General features: G+C 50.1%; 1 protein-coding gene across 1 annotated transcript; it reads right to left on the reverse strand.

Annotated features, from left to right (window-relative positions):
* Window positions 1-2,984: 2,984 nt before the first annotated feature.
* On the reverse strand, window positions 2,985-6,145 carry LOC123176247 (protein SPEAR3). Its single transcript, XM_044590550.1, has 5 exons — window positions 5,827-6,145; window positions 5,550-5,660; window positions 4,401-4,468; window positions 4,194-4,287; window positions 2,985-3,271 (listed from the first exon to the last, which is right to left on the reverse strand). The coding sequence occupies exons 1-5, from the start codon at window positions 6,091-6,093 to the stop codon at window positions 3,188-3,190; spliced, it is 624 nt and encodes a 207-aa protein (XP_044446485.1). The 5' UTR covers window positions 6,094-6,145; the 3' UTR covers window positions 2,985-3,187.
* Between the last annotated feature and the right edge of the window lie 7,390 nt (window positions 6,146-13,535).

Raw genomic sequence — 13,535 nt, forward strand, 5'->3', positions numbered from 1 at the left:
GGGGGGGGGGGGCAACGGCTGGAGATGCTCTTAATGAGACATCAAAGCGTTAAACCTAAGGTTTGATCCCTAGTGGATGGAAGTGTCACCATCCTTCTAACTATCCAACCATCGGTTGGTTCTTATGTTGAACAAACTTACACTGTGTGAATTGTTCGCATGTATACATGTATAAGATAATTAGACAACAATTAAGATCGTATGATTAGCTAGGCTAGCAAAGTTTAATTTAGCACTGCCATTAAAGATTCATCCAACATCCAGAATGTACGGATCGATCAATGAGATTGTGTGTATGGTAATTTGGATTTGCTTTTCCAGCATGCATACAAATAGTTGATACGATCGAAGATTGAGATCGATGCCGGATTGATATGCTGTGCATGCTGCGTATCATCAGCTAATATTATTTTTGAGAAATTATAAGATATTCTGGTGCAATGATCATTGTCAAGGGAAAAGGGCATGCATGAAAATACCCAAAAACAAAAAGGACGCACGAATGATGCATGCGTGATATATGTCAGATCTTCAACTGGAAACATTATAGTATTGATAACATTATGCAATTAGATTCTCTCTTTTTCAAAGTATTTGCTGATTTTCCCACACACAAAAAGTTGTGTGCACTATCAGTATATATAACATTAGGTCGACAATGGAATTAGATTATTATCTCTTTTCAAAGTTTTTGTAGATTGATGTGATATATGGTTTTTTGAGCATGGTTAGTAAAACAGCCGGCTGTTGGCTATAGGCAAATGCCATGCCTCTAGCTCATATAGTATGCTGGCTGTTGGATTAGCTATATGTACTTTTGCTTGTTTTTCTTCTTCTTTTGCCATAGGGTTTGTGGTTGCTTCGTGGAGCTACTCTCATGAGGCATGTGGCCTCAGGTTTTCTTTTCCGTGTCAATTTTGTTTGACTGCTAGATTTTGTTTCTTCAGTAATATATGGTTGTGTACATCGCCTGATGCATAGGCAGGGGATGCCCCTCTTTTAAAAAAAATAAATAAGCCTGGCTTTAGACATGTAGTGCTTGTATTCATGAGGAATGGGATTGGGAGGAAGCTTTATATGCATGCTAATTTTCCACACGCACACACACACACACACACACACATGCATAGGATTTTGATGACATGGAACATACAATAAATTGCGAGAATATTGACATTTAAAAGTGTGTGATATCTTGTTGACATGCATTGCTGAATTTTCCGCAAGAAAAAGGTGTGTGGTGCATGCATGCACCTTCGGTGTTGCAAAATGCCATGGCTCATATATAACACAATGATGGTTGGGCATGCTTCAATGGAGATCTCTATGCATGCAGGCTTTCATGCATGAATTATCCTTTAGATCGTGGAGGCATTCTTCTAGGAAGAACCAACATGATGCTTATTGATTCATCTGAGAATTTATGTAGTTTGTGACACTTTTACTCTATTTAGCGGAGGTTCATCCAGAATATCCTATTTAAGATAGATTAGTCTAGTTTTGACCCTTTTTAATGTTTCCCCCATTCTACCAGTCGTCAGTCCTACGTGCCAAGCTGAGTTAAACTCCAGTTCAGAGGCACATTTGCACGAGACGCGTCCGACGTGGCGCATGGCGCGGGGGGCATGGTTCAACCCGAGTTGGTCATGAGAATTGACCGTATTCTCTTGCCTTCATCCTGGTTTCGCCACATGGGAATTGTGGAGCAGAGGTAAATCCAAGGCGGGCGAAAAGGCATTGCGAGCGGGTAATGATTGACTATCTTCATAGGGAGAACGCGCACGCAAGTAAGATAACTCATTTCCCTCATCCACGCTAGCAAGTACGATATGTCGGCTTGTAATTTAGGGTTGCTTCAGCAAAAACAGACACCGCCTTTGTTGCTTCTGCTTCCAAATACGTAGCTCACGTTAAGGTAGAGAGGACTACCTCCATGTCTGGTCAATTATGGAATGAACTTTATAATCTTTGGTTTGGACCTAGTCGAGGGACCTGTGGGCTTAACCAAGTCACCATGGGCCCCATTTTCTGCATTGGAAGCGCCCCGGATATGAGCAATGCATCACTAGTGTGACATCTGACTCAACGAGCTACATGCGACTGCCCCGCCAAACATATGGGGCAAAACTTAAAAAATGATACAAGCTGAGATGACTTATTTCAGAAGAATTTCTGTAAATGGGGTAAAAGTATGTCATAAACTCAATCTTAGATGATAAAAAGTGGAATTTACTTGATAATTAAACATAAATAGATGCAAAGCGGCAATCTCAGCATGATGGGGAGCTTAACTACAAACATATCTAATTTCCAAAGATGCATAAAACAAAGCCGCGGCCAGAGACGCATCCTTGGACCCCCATCCCATGAGTGCTATATACTACCTCGTCCAGGTGTGTAGTGCATGCCGTAGTTCTAGGTCAATGATTTAGCTACCTAAATATGTATTATATGTGACAAAAAATATATGTTTAGAAACTACGTCCGCATACGAATCCAATGATATACTTTTGCTGACATATACACGTATATAGTTAGTCAAATTGATGACCTAGAATTATATGCATGCCCTATACACCCTAACACAGGAAGTACATTAGTTCTCGTACGTTTGTGTATAAGTTCATGCATGCAATGGGCTTAGAAAAGGTCAAAAGATAATATCATATACCACTTGGCATGAGTGGTAAGCTATATCAAAAACAATGAAAAAAAAAGATAATATCAGATACCAGTATACCACGTACGGTTATTCATCAAAAAAAAATCGGAGCACATCATACATGTAAAGTGCTTCCTAGCAGCATGCAAGCAATGAAAAAACACTTTTTTGAGCCAGGAGTGCTCCTACGCATCCTTATATACGATATTAAGACCACCAGCAATATAATATGGAGAACAATCGGCGCCCAATGTACTGCACCAGAATATACGTACCTTGTCATTATACAACAGAAGCTAGGTGCAAAAGGCAGCCGGATCAGTGCGTCAGAAACATTTATATATTCTGAAATCCATGGCCATAGTGCGCTTATGTCTGTACAAATTAACTAGCTAGCTAGCCAGCATCCATCACCAAATCAATCACAATCCAATATATGCATGAGAATTAAACACACCGCGGTTCGTGTGGCATCATATAGATGAATATGCCAGGAGCATGGACATCATGTTTAACCAGGTGGGATCATAGCTTCAGCTCAAGGTCCACATCATCCAGGTTCGTACTCGCCGACGATGAGTCTACTGTCGCCATTTGATTTAGGTCTAGCTGTCACATGAAAAAATGGAGTCAACATATGTTTTTCACAACAATTAACAGCTTATTTAAGAGCAAATGTAAATTTCATTGTATCGGAGTAAACTCTACAATGGACAATGTGTTTGCAAAAATAAGATGGCACATTGTTGCACTGGCTTTAAGGGCATCATCACATTGCACCATATAGATATTTAGCAGCAAAAAAAATCTAGGGACAGGTTTGTAGTACCATGTCAGTAAACCGTGCGCTCAAGCATGTTGGACTGACATAACCGAAACAAAAACAAGTGGTACTTTCTACAAATACAAGTGTAGTTTCTTATAGCATTTTCTTACATATCTTCAACATTATTGATGATGAAGGAAACTGGACAAGCCATGTTGCATCTCAAGAAATACTAGTGTATATTGAATCATACGTGTACTACAATTGCACAAGAAAACATTAAGCCCCATATGTCAACCATCAGAGAATTGATGTTAGATTTAAAGCATTATTCAAAAGAAATAGATGACACACACACATCTTGAAAGCAAATGCATTAACACATTGTATTACCCCCCACCCCCACCCCCAACCCCAAGCAATCTCGAAAAATAAACTTTACATACAAAACACTAAGAAAAATCTCATGTATACCAAATAAACTCAGAGATTAATTAGGAGTAGGAAAAACAACTAAGAGGCTACAGATATATAGTGTTGAGTAAAGAAGGTTATACGATTTTTCCAAAAACCACCAGGTGAATATTTGTGAAATTAGATTAAGATTATGTACAGAGCAACAAAAGGTATCTCATGCATGTGTGTATATCTAACTCATCCTTATATACTTCATGATTTTGGATGTAAATTTTGGTGCATCATGCATCATTTTTAACAGTTAGATTACCCATGATCGTATAAATACACTTCTGCATACCCACCGACCTTGGGCTCGAAGAGAGGCAACGTGTGATCGCTACCCGGATGAGGGTAATGTGTTGTACCATAGGTAGTTGCTCCATGATAATTTGACGCTGATCTGAAGGTTAATTATACGAGAGATTAATAATATTAATTAATTCTGTCTGGGACATTTGCAGTTTAGATCGTACGTGGACCTTGCATTGGACACAGGCTAATACTAATAGATACCTGGTGATGGGAGCAGTTGGCGATTCGCCATATCTCATCTCTCCTGATCTCCATCCATTATAGGCCATCTATGTATGTTACAATACACATGCATGTCTGGTTAGGCAGCACATACCGGACATAAGATATGCAGGATGCATGATGATAAGGCTATCACGTGCATGGGAGAATAAAATCTGATCTTTGGTTGCAATGATACTCTTGTTCTTCCCTGCGGATTCACACGTATACATATACAAAAAGGTTCTAACATAGTGTATCATATTATCGTGCATTATTGATACAGCTAGCACATGCTACTACTAGAAAAGTATTGCTGGGACGATTTAAAGCGTGAGAACAAAAATTAAAGGAAAATTTATATAATTAAGATAGATTTTCTGTCCAACTTTTCCCGATCTTGTGGGGTGATCGCTGATTTTTTTGTTACTAAATTGTGTTTAGTCAACTAAATTATCGAAAATGATGGACAACGATTAACCTATGGCCATGGAATATGGCGATAACAATGATTAACCGAGCAATATTTCCTTATGGAATAAAATCTTAGCATCTCTATAAAGTACTTAATTGATACACTTAGAGATGAATTTAATTCCCAGTTCAGTAAAAATGCATATACCCCACAAGATTTCGATGAATCTGGTACAATAGTGTACTGTATAGATGTTAATAACAGCAGCCGTCCACTCATCTCAGGATTTCTTAGTGAAATATGTTCATATAAATTGATTTCACCTATGAGATTGTGTCGATGATCAAACCAAACTTACATTTGTGATACATAACAACTGCATGTACGATAAGTTTCAAGCACGACACAAAATCGGATGGTGCCCCGCAATTTGCACCAGCATGTGAATAGTCTGATGATGAGTAGCGTCGCACGAAAATTGTACAGAAAAGATCGTATGTATAGCATGGCTCTTTGTGATAAGATAGAGGAAGCAGTGTATTATGTGTAATCAACCAAACTATCCATATGAGTGAACATGCATCTTTAATCTAGGGCGCTATCTTAATTAACCTACCTACCGGTAACATACAAAAGGCAACGTTTTGGTAAGTGTGAAACCAACTGCTAGCATGTATAGTACTGGATGCACTTGGTGAAGAACTTAATCCTCAGTTGAGTAAAATTGCACATACCACAAGATTTGGATGGAACGGGTAGGTAGATGAAACGTTGGTGTTGTTAGCATGGAAGGAGGAGGACGGCGAAGACGGCAGTGAGTAGTTCAACGACGACCGTGCATCTTCCTGCTCGATCAACCAATCAAATTCCAAAATCATATATACCAAATCAGAAATCATGCACCTAATAGACATGTCTTGACAAGATCAGACACCCCCGTTAATGAACATAACACAAGTAATTAAGCATCAAGCTAGCTACTTCGTGCATGAACATGCGATGAGTAATTACCTGCAGGTTGAAGCTACCGGTTCCGTGGATCAACGACGACGGAGGTGGCTGTCCGACGAGAGGAGGGTGGTGCTGGTACGCGGCCATTTCGGCCTCCAGCCTGATCTTCTCAAGCTGCGCGACGCCGAGGCCCCGCTGCGGCTGCCTCGGCTTGTCGACGGCGGCGGCTCTCTTGCCCCTCCTGGACCCCGACCCCGACCCCGACGATGAGGAGGAGGATCTCCCCCTGCCCCACTCCATGCTGTCCCCAAAGTTGCTTGCACTCATGGCCTCATGGGATTGTACCCAGGTATAGCTACCAACAGACAAGACCTAGGTAGGAGACGACTCAGAAATGGGGGCAAGAAAAGGAGGTGGAGGAAAAGGAGAAGCTGGGTGGTGTCGAGAGGGCCGGCCACTTAAAGTGAAAGGGAGAGATCGCCTTGCACGCCCAGTATCGATCCCTCTTAATTATTAAATGGAGACTCCAGCCTGCCTAAACGAAAGCTTGATTTCATTATTTATGTTAAGATAGCTATATATAGTGCCATGGCCTTGATGTGTTAGTTTATGCAATCGATCGGTACCATGTGACCCAGACCACATTAACCAAAGAAGAGTCAAAAGGGGTTCAGATCAGAGACAATCCCCTAACTAAAATCCAAGTCTTAAGTAGTACAATTTCCACTAGTTTAGACAATTGGAGGATCATACGATTGCATACAACCATATTTTGTTTGTGTGCCGCACAGGGCTCCGACGTGAAAACAGCTAAAAAAGCCATCACCGAGTGGTTAACATTGGGGAAGCTCGCCACCACAAGAGCACGCCCAGACAACGAAAAACATGGATGCACCATTACAACCTACCCACACACAAGTCACAACAACCAACATGTGTAACATCAATCCTAAATAAAAAACATGTGTAATATCAAATGGAGCTACCCATTTCTCGTATTTGTAGACAACCAAAAGATATTTTTTGGGCACAGAACGATATATTGTTTTTTTTTTAGAACGAAGACGCACGGACGCGTCCGGCTTTAAATTAATAAAGCCACAACGACAGCGTGAAACAAGTCATAACACAACCCCACAGGCCTATCCGGCCAGCGCCAAAGGATCATCGGAAGTTCTATGCGCAGCTCAACGAAACCAAAGAAAGACATTACAGGGCATAGCCCGTACAGAGCACGCAGGCTCGTCAAGCAACAAAAGGGACCATGGACATCACCATAGTCAAGGCTCCCTAGCCATCACATAGACTTGCAGCAAACGTTGTTGAGCGGTGTTGGTCAACTAAGTATCCCTGCGCCTCCCCAACGGACTCCACTGCTGCAATAGAAGGTTACATTTGAAGAGGATGTTAGCCGGATGCGAAGGGAAGCAACCCTCAATAGTAAATTTGTTTCTAGTAAGCCATATAGACCAGAGAAGTGCCCCGACACATCTCCACATCACACGTTTAGCACTCCCGTGTATCGTATCTAAAAGGTGAGTAAGCTCTGCGGCCGATCTGGGATCCCACTGAACACCAGCCGACGCCCGGACCGCGCTCCAAGCAAATCTAGCAAGGGGACATCTGAAGAACGCATGGCTGGCGTCCTCAGGCTCCCCACACAACGCGCAGGGGCCAGTGGCCGGCCCATTGCGTTTGGCCACATTTAAGGAAGTCGGCAACTTATCGCGAAACAATTGCCACATGAAGAGTTTGATCTTCAAGGGCAACTGGCTTTCCATAGCCCCGCGAGCGCCTGCTGTGCCGTCCCTCGACACAGCCTACGGTACAGAGAGTTAACCGAGAACTTGCCCGAACTGGTAAGCGCCCAGCTGACCGTATCTGGTTCGTCCTGAAGGGTGATCGGGTTAATAAGGTGCATCAGGGCCAAGAGGTTGGACTGCTCTAACCCGTTTAGTTCTCGTTTGAAATAGATCACGGGAGGACTAGCCGCGAGCGCAGCCGCCACCGTGATGGATGGATCGACGGCCAACTCGTACAAATCCCGGAATTCCATCCATAAAGGTTGGGCTCCCAGCCACCTATCCGTCCAGAAACGGGTCGAGCGTCCGTTCCCAATCGAAAAATTCGCTCCCATGGCGAACGACGGTTTAATCGACTGCAAATCGTTCCAGAAGGGGGAGCCCCGTGCCCGCCCATCGAAAAAGTTCCCGCCTGGGAAGTACTTGGCCTTGAGGAGATCAACCCAGAGGCCTGAAGCACCTTGAGTGATTTTCCAAATCCACTTACACATCAAGGCGATGTTTAAGAGTCTGGAATTGGTGATCCCGAGGCCCCCCAAGGCCTTGGGCCGACACACCGAGGCCCATTTAACCATATGATATTTACGGTTTGGGCCGGTTCCTTCCCAAAAGAACTTGGCTCGGGGCGTGTCGAACTTCGCATGCACCCCTTCTGCGAGAAGAAACAAACCCATGGCGAACATTGGCAAGGAAGACAGACTTGAATTCGTAAGAATGAGTCTAGCCGCCTTGGAGAGGAATTTCCCTCGCCAGGGGCACACCCTCCCGCGCACCTTGCCGCACAGCGGATCCCAATCCTCTATCGTGGGTCGTTTGGTATCAATCGGGAGCCCGAGGTACGTAAAAGGAAATTTGCCAACTTTGCAATTAAACCAATCCGCTATACGTCTACCCTCGTCCGGCTCCACCCCCATCGCCATCAACTCACACTTGTGAAAGTTGATTTTGAGACCGGACATGAGCTCGAAGCTAATGAGAATCGCCTTGACCGAGGCTATACTCTGGAGGTCTGGGCGAAACATCAAAAGTGTATCATCTGCGTATTGCAGATGGGTCACTCCCCCTGGAATGAGATGGCCTACCAGCCCTTGGATATGGCCAGCCGCCGCTGCTTTTGATAGCATAGCGGACAGCGCATCAACAACAAAGTTGAACAGAAGCGGCGACATCAGGTCACCCTGCCTAAGGCCGCGTTTGTTCCTGAAGAAATGCCCTATTTCTCCGTTCACCGACACTGCAGTTTGGCCACCCGAGACCAATTGCAAGACGCGATGGACCCACACCGCGGAGAAACCACGACCCAGGAGCACTTGGCGCAGGAAATCCCAATTAACCCGGTCATACGCCTTCTCGAAGTCCAGCTTCAACAGAACGGCTGGTTCCTTTGTGCGTTTAAGCTCATGGACGATTTCCTGGAGAGCGAGCGGACCCTCCAGGATATTACGCCCACGGATAAACGCAGATTGGTTACGCTGGATCGAGCGGTGGGCAATCGGACCTAATCGCATTGCGCACGCTTTGGCGCAGATCTTAAAAGGCACATTAATCAACGCAATCGGGCGATACTGTCTGATGTTGTCAGCCCCCTGAACCTTCGGAATAAGCGAGAGCACTCCAAAGTTAAGGCGGGAAATGTCTACCTGGCCCCGCATGAAACCGTTACATATCGCGAAGATCGGCTCTCTAAGGGTGGGTCAAAATCGCTTAAACATAGCAACCGGCCATCCGTCTGGCCCCGGTGCTGTGTCCGCTTTCATCCCCATGAGAGCGGCGTCGATTTCTTCGGGGGTAAACGCGAGCCCCAACTCGTCGTTCTCCGTTTCTAGCACGCGTTGGGGTCCCTCCCACACGTCCTCACGGAGGCCCGCTCCCTGGGCCTCACTAGTTCCCATCAGGTTGATGTAGAACTCGTAAATGTGTCGCGAAATGTCTTCTTGGCGCAGCAGGAGCCCCTGCTCCGATTGCAGCCTTAGTATAGCGCATTTGCGGCGCCGACCGTTGGCGTATGCTTGGAAATACTTGGTGTTGGCGTCACCCTTAAGTGTCCATTTGAGCCCACTACGCCGCCGCCAGTATTCCTCCTCGGCGCGAAGTATGGCCTCGACCTGCCCCTCAAGAGCGTATCGATGAGCCCACTCCTGCTCCGAGAAGACACGAGCATCAGCTTGCGCATCGATCCTGGCAATCTCTGCCGTGATCAGCGTTCTGTGCTCCTTGTCCATCCTCCCTAGGTTGGCGCCCCACCCCTTGAGGCTCGCTCTCAGTCGCCCCCCGACAGCATTCCAAAATTCCATCGGGCCACGTTGGGGTCCGACCTGCTGCACGCACGCGAGCCATTTCTCCTTGAAGAGCGCCTCGAAGCCTGGTACTTCAAACCAGGCCGTTTCAAAGGAAAACCGCGGGCTGCGACGCATCCTATCCTCCCCCGAGGAGTAGACTAGCGGAACGTGGTCTGATCCAATCCGTGTCTCCGCGACCAGCGTACACAAAGGATAGCCCATTTCCCACTCCGGCGACATGAAGACCCTGTCAAGCACCGAACGAACCGGGGCAAGCTGCTTATTAGTCCAAGTAAAGCGTGCTCCCGTTCTGGCCACTTCCCTAAGTGCCATGGCAGCAATTGCCGCGTTGAACATGGCCACCCTCGGCCAGTTAATGATGCCATTATTCTTGTCCGCTCCGGACCTAATTAGGTTGAAATCCCCTCCCACGAGGACCGGGAGTGCCGCGGCCGTCACCGAAGTGACTTTTTGTTGGAGTTCTCCCAAGAACTCCGCCGATCTGGAATGATCGGCTGGTCCATAGACCTGAATGACTACTAACTCGCGAAGCGTAGCACGAATGCGGAAATGAGCAGCTAAGAAAAAAGAGCCCCTATCCCAGTTGATAATGTCATACACATCACGGCTTAGACCCATCAACATGCCCCCCGAGCGTCCTACCGCGGGAGTAAATTGCCACTCAAAACGTTCTAATGGGTCTAGCGAAAGCAGCTCATGAAAGTGGAAATCCATCTTAATCGTTTCTTGCAAACCTACGATGTCCACGTCCTCTTTGCGCATGTACTCTTTGAGGAGGGTGCGCCGACCCAAGTGGCCAAAGCCACGGATATTCCAAAACAGCGCTCGCATCTAAATGACACGGTTGCGAAGCCGTACACCCCTTGAGGTGACCGCTTTCGCCACGCGCCTCACCTTGCCCCTGCAAGGCGAGGGAGAAGGGGCAACCCCTGTTGCCTGTCCCTCCTCCTCGGGCACAGAAAGAACCGCGCCGACCCCTCCCTCGGGGCCGTTCGTCCTCTGTTCGGCACGCGCTGCAGCAGCAGCCGCGAGCGCGGCCTGCGCCAACTCCTTAGCGCGCACCAGAGAAATCAGCTCTCGATGACCACCCACACACGCGGGATCGACACCACTTGCATCTAACACCTCCATCAAATGCTCATCCGAAAAAGAATCAAGCACCGTAAAATGGGGGGGGGGGTGGATTACCTGAAATCTCCATATTCTTCTGGGCCTGGAGGAGTTGCACCCGCTGCAAGGAAGGCATGTTGCCCTTGGCGCCCTTGGAGCGCGAGCTCGTGCGCACCGGCACCGCCGCCACCGTCTTGGTACGCTTGGCCTTGGAGCTCCGCGCCATCAAGGAGGCCTCCTGCAGCAGCGGATCCACGGCCGGAGGAGCCGTCGGGGCCGCCAACGCCATGACCGACTGCCTTGGGGTGGGGGGGGGCACCAAGAGGATCCATCGCGCGTATCGCCTCCGCGCTGACCTTGCGCACAGCCGTCTTCTTCATCATCTTCACTGAGCCACTTAGGGAGTTGCCGCGTCCGCCCGAAGCCGGCGACCCGCCTGGAATCAAACGCGAAGGGCTGGGAGAGAGGGCGATCGGCGAGCGCACACCGCCCACTCCTGCTGGTCCCACCGGGGCCGCAACCCTGGGTGGAGAGGACACCGACCCCAGGTTGGACCCGTACTGGTTGGGCACCGAAATCACCATCTCAGCCGTGCCCATCTCAGCACCAGCGCGAGGCACCGCCACCCCCTCCGCTGGCGCCGCCGCGCCCGCCGTAGAGATCCCCAGTTTGTCCCAAGCAGCCGTATCAATTGAATCGTCCTCCTCCATACTCGCCTCTGGCTCCGCATCCTTGTCCTTGTCCTTGGTCCTGTCTTTGTCTTCGTCACCCGGGTCCCCTCCTCTGGGTGGGTGGGGCGGGGGGAGAGCAGGGGCCTCTGGGCGCAGGGGAGCAAGCTCCGGCTCGAGCTTAACATTGTACCCAGCCCCGTTGAACCAGATCTGCACAGACCCCCGCAGCTTGGCCGGCGCCCGACACGCGAAGAGCATGCGCACCGGACCCGCACGGATCAGGGACAGCTCGTCCACCACCAGCGGGCGCCCGATCATCGTCGTCGCCGCCATCAGCCTCTCCACCCGACGCTGCTTCGGCGGGATACCCCAGAGCTTCACCCACACCTCCGGCATCGACAACGCCTTGGGCTCCGCGAGAGCAGCGTCCCGGATATCGGCCGTGATGTTGTGGATGGAGAGGAAGAGCTTTCCACTGCGCGTCGCCATCCTCAGCATGGCCGGATCGGGAAAAGCCACCGAGAAGGAGTCCGCGTCAAAAGGGGTGACCATCCAATCCCACTCGCCCTCGAAAAGATGCGTGAGCTCCTTCTCCAGAATCTCCTTGGACAGAATCCCCGGCCCTGCCGAGACCAGCGCCGCGTTGGCCCCCAGCGAGCCCTCCGACGCCGCGTCCGTCTCCTCGGGGTATTGAAGGCAGAAGAAGCCCCCGCCCGCGAACGCGTGCCCCATGGATTGGAGCATCAAGGGCTTGCCGCGCGAGGGGCAGTAGGCCGAGGAATGTCCCTCTTGGCTGCAGATGACGCAGAGTTGCTTGAAAGCGCACTCGTTTTGGAAGTGCCCCGTGAGCCCACAGCGAAAGCACTCCGGCCCCTCCTCCACTTCGACCGGAATCGGTTCCGCCGCCGTGCCCTTGGAAGAAGAAGGCTTCGACTGCTGCCTCATCGCTGGCTTGTGCTTCTTCAGCTTCTGTTTGGCGTAGGGGTCTCCGACGCGGTCGCCTCCGGGCGGCAGGAGCGACTCCTTGCGCTTGAGCTCGAGCCCCTTTCTCTTGTGCTCCTCCTTCTTCTTCTTTTTCCGCTCCTGCTCCTTGAGCCACCATGGGGGAGGCGGTCCCTAGCCGCCGTCGCCGCCGGCGCCGGCCCGCTCCTCCGCCCGGATCTGCGCCTGAGCCCGCAGCTCGCGCTCACGCCGCCGCTCCGCCTCCGGATCCAGCGCCGCCCTCTTGTCAGCACGTCGCTCCCCCTTCGAGCCCATGGCTACGACCTCTGCGAAGGATCGATCCAGGGGAGGTGGGTGGGTGGGGTGGGAGAACGAACGGGCGGAACGGCCGAAGCGCCGCCCCTCCGCAGTAGTGGCAGGAAACCCTAGTGAGCAGTCTAGGGCGCCTCGGCGGATCCACATCCACTTATGTGATGGGCGCTCCCCTCGCGGGCCTGGGCTCCGGGCCGGGGAAACTGGCCTGGGCTGCACCGAAAAAGCCCCTGTCACGGGTACCCCTCCCACCGCAATGGGCGACAACTGGGCCGCGAGGCCCGAGTGGCCCGCGGCTGCAACCAGGCCCATCAGCCCAACCTGGCCGTCTGCGCCAACCCTAGGCCAGGGATCGGGCGACCCTGCCGCCACCTCCTGCACCTCTGCCGGCGCCGCCGGCGCCGCCGGCCCCGCGATCGGCTCCGGCGCGGGCCCCGTGGCCTTCCGGAAGGGGGCCGCCGCCACCACCTCCATCTCGGCACGCCGGACCTCCCGACCTGCCAACGGCCGCGGCTGCTCCGCCACGGACCGCATCGATGCCCTCCCCGGCCTCCCTGGCCGACGAGCACCGCGGCCACCAGGCGCGAACGCCCGGCGCCGCCCCGCCCTGAGCGAGCCCCCTAGCTCCTCTG

The sequence above is a fragment of the Triticum aestivum genome, chromosome 1D (genome assembly GCF_018294505.1).
Source record: "Triticum aestivum cultivar Chinese Spring chromosome 1D, IWGSC CS RefSeq v2.1, whole genome shotgun sequence".
Classification (NCBI taxonomy): Eukaryota; Viridiplantae; Streptophyta; class Magnoliopsida; order Poales; family Poaceae; genus Triticum; species Triticum aestivum.

What these genes read in the sequence shown, in the direction of transcription:
- LOC123176247 (XM_044590550.1), bottom strand. Translation starts at nt 6,093, where the DNA reads ATGAGTGCAAGCAACTTTGGGGACAGCATGGAGTGGGGCAGGGGGAGA. An exon ending in CCGGTAGCTTCAACCTGCAG is followed by an intron (nt 5,661 to 5,826) that starts GTAATTACTCAT and finishes TTGATCGAGCAG; the next exon opens with GAAGATGCACGGTCGTCGTT. An exon ending in TGCCTCTCTTCGAGCCCAAG is followed by an intron (nt 3,272 to 4,193) that starts GTCGGTGGGTAT and finishes TTCATGTGACAG; the next exon opens with CTAGACCTAAATCAAATGGC.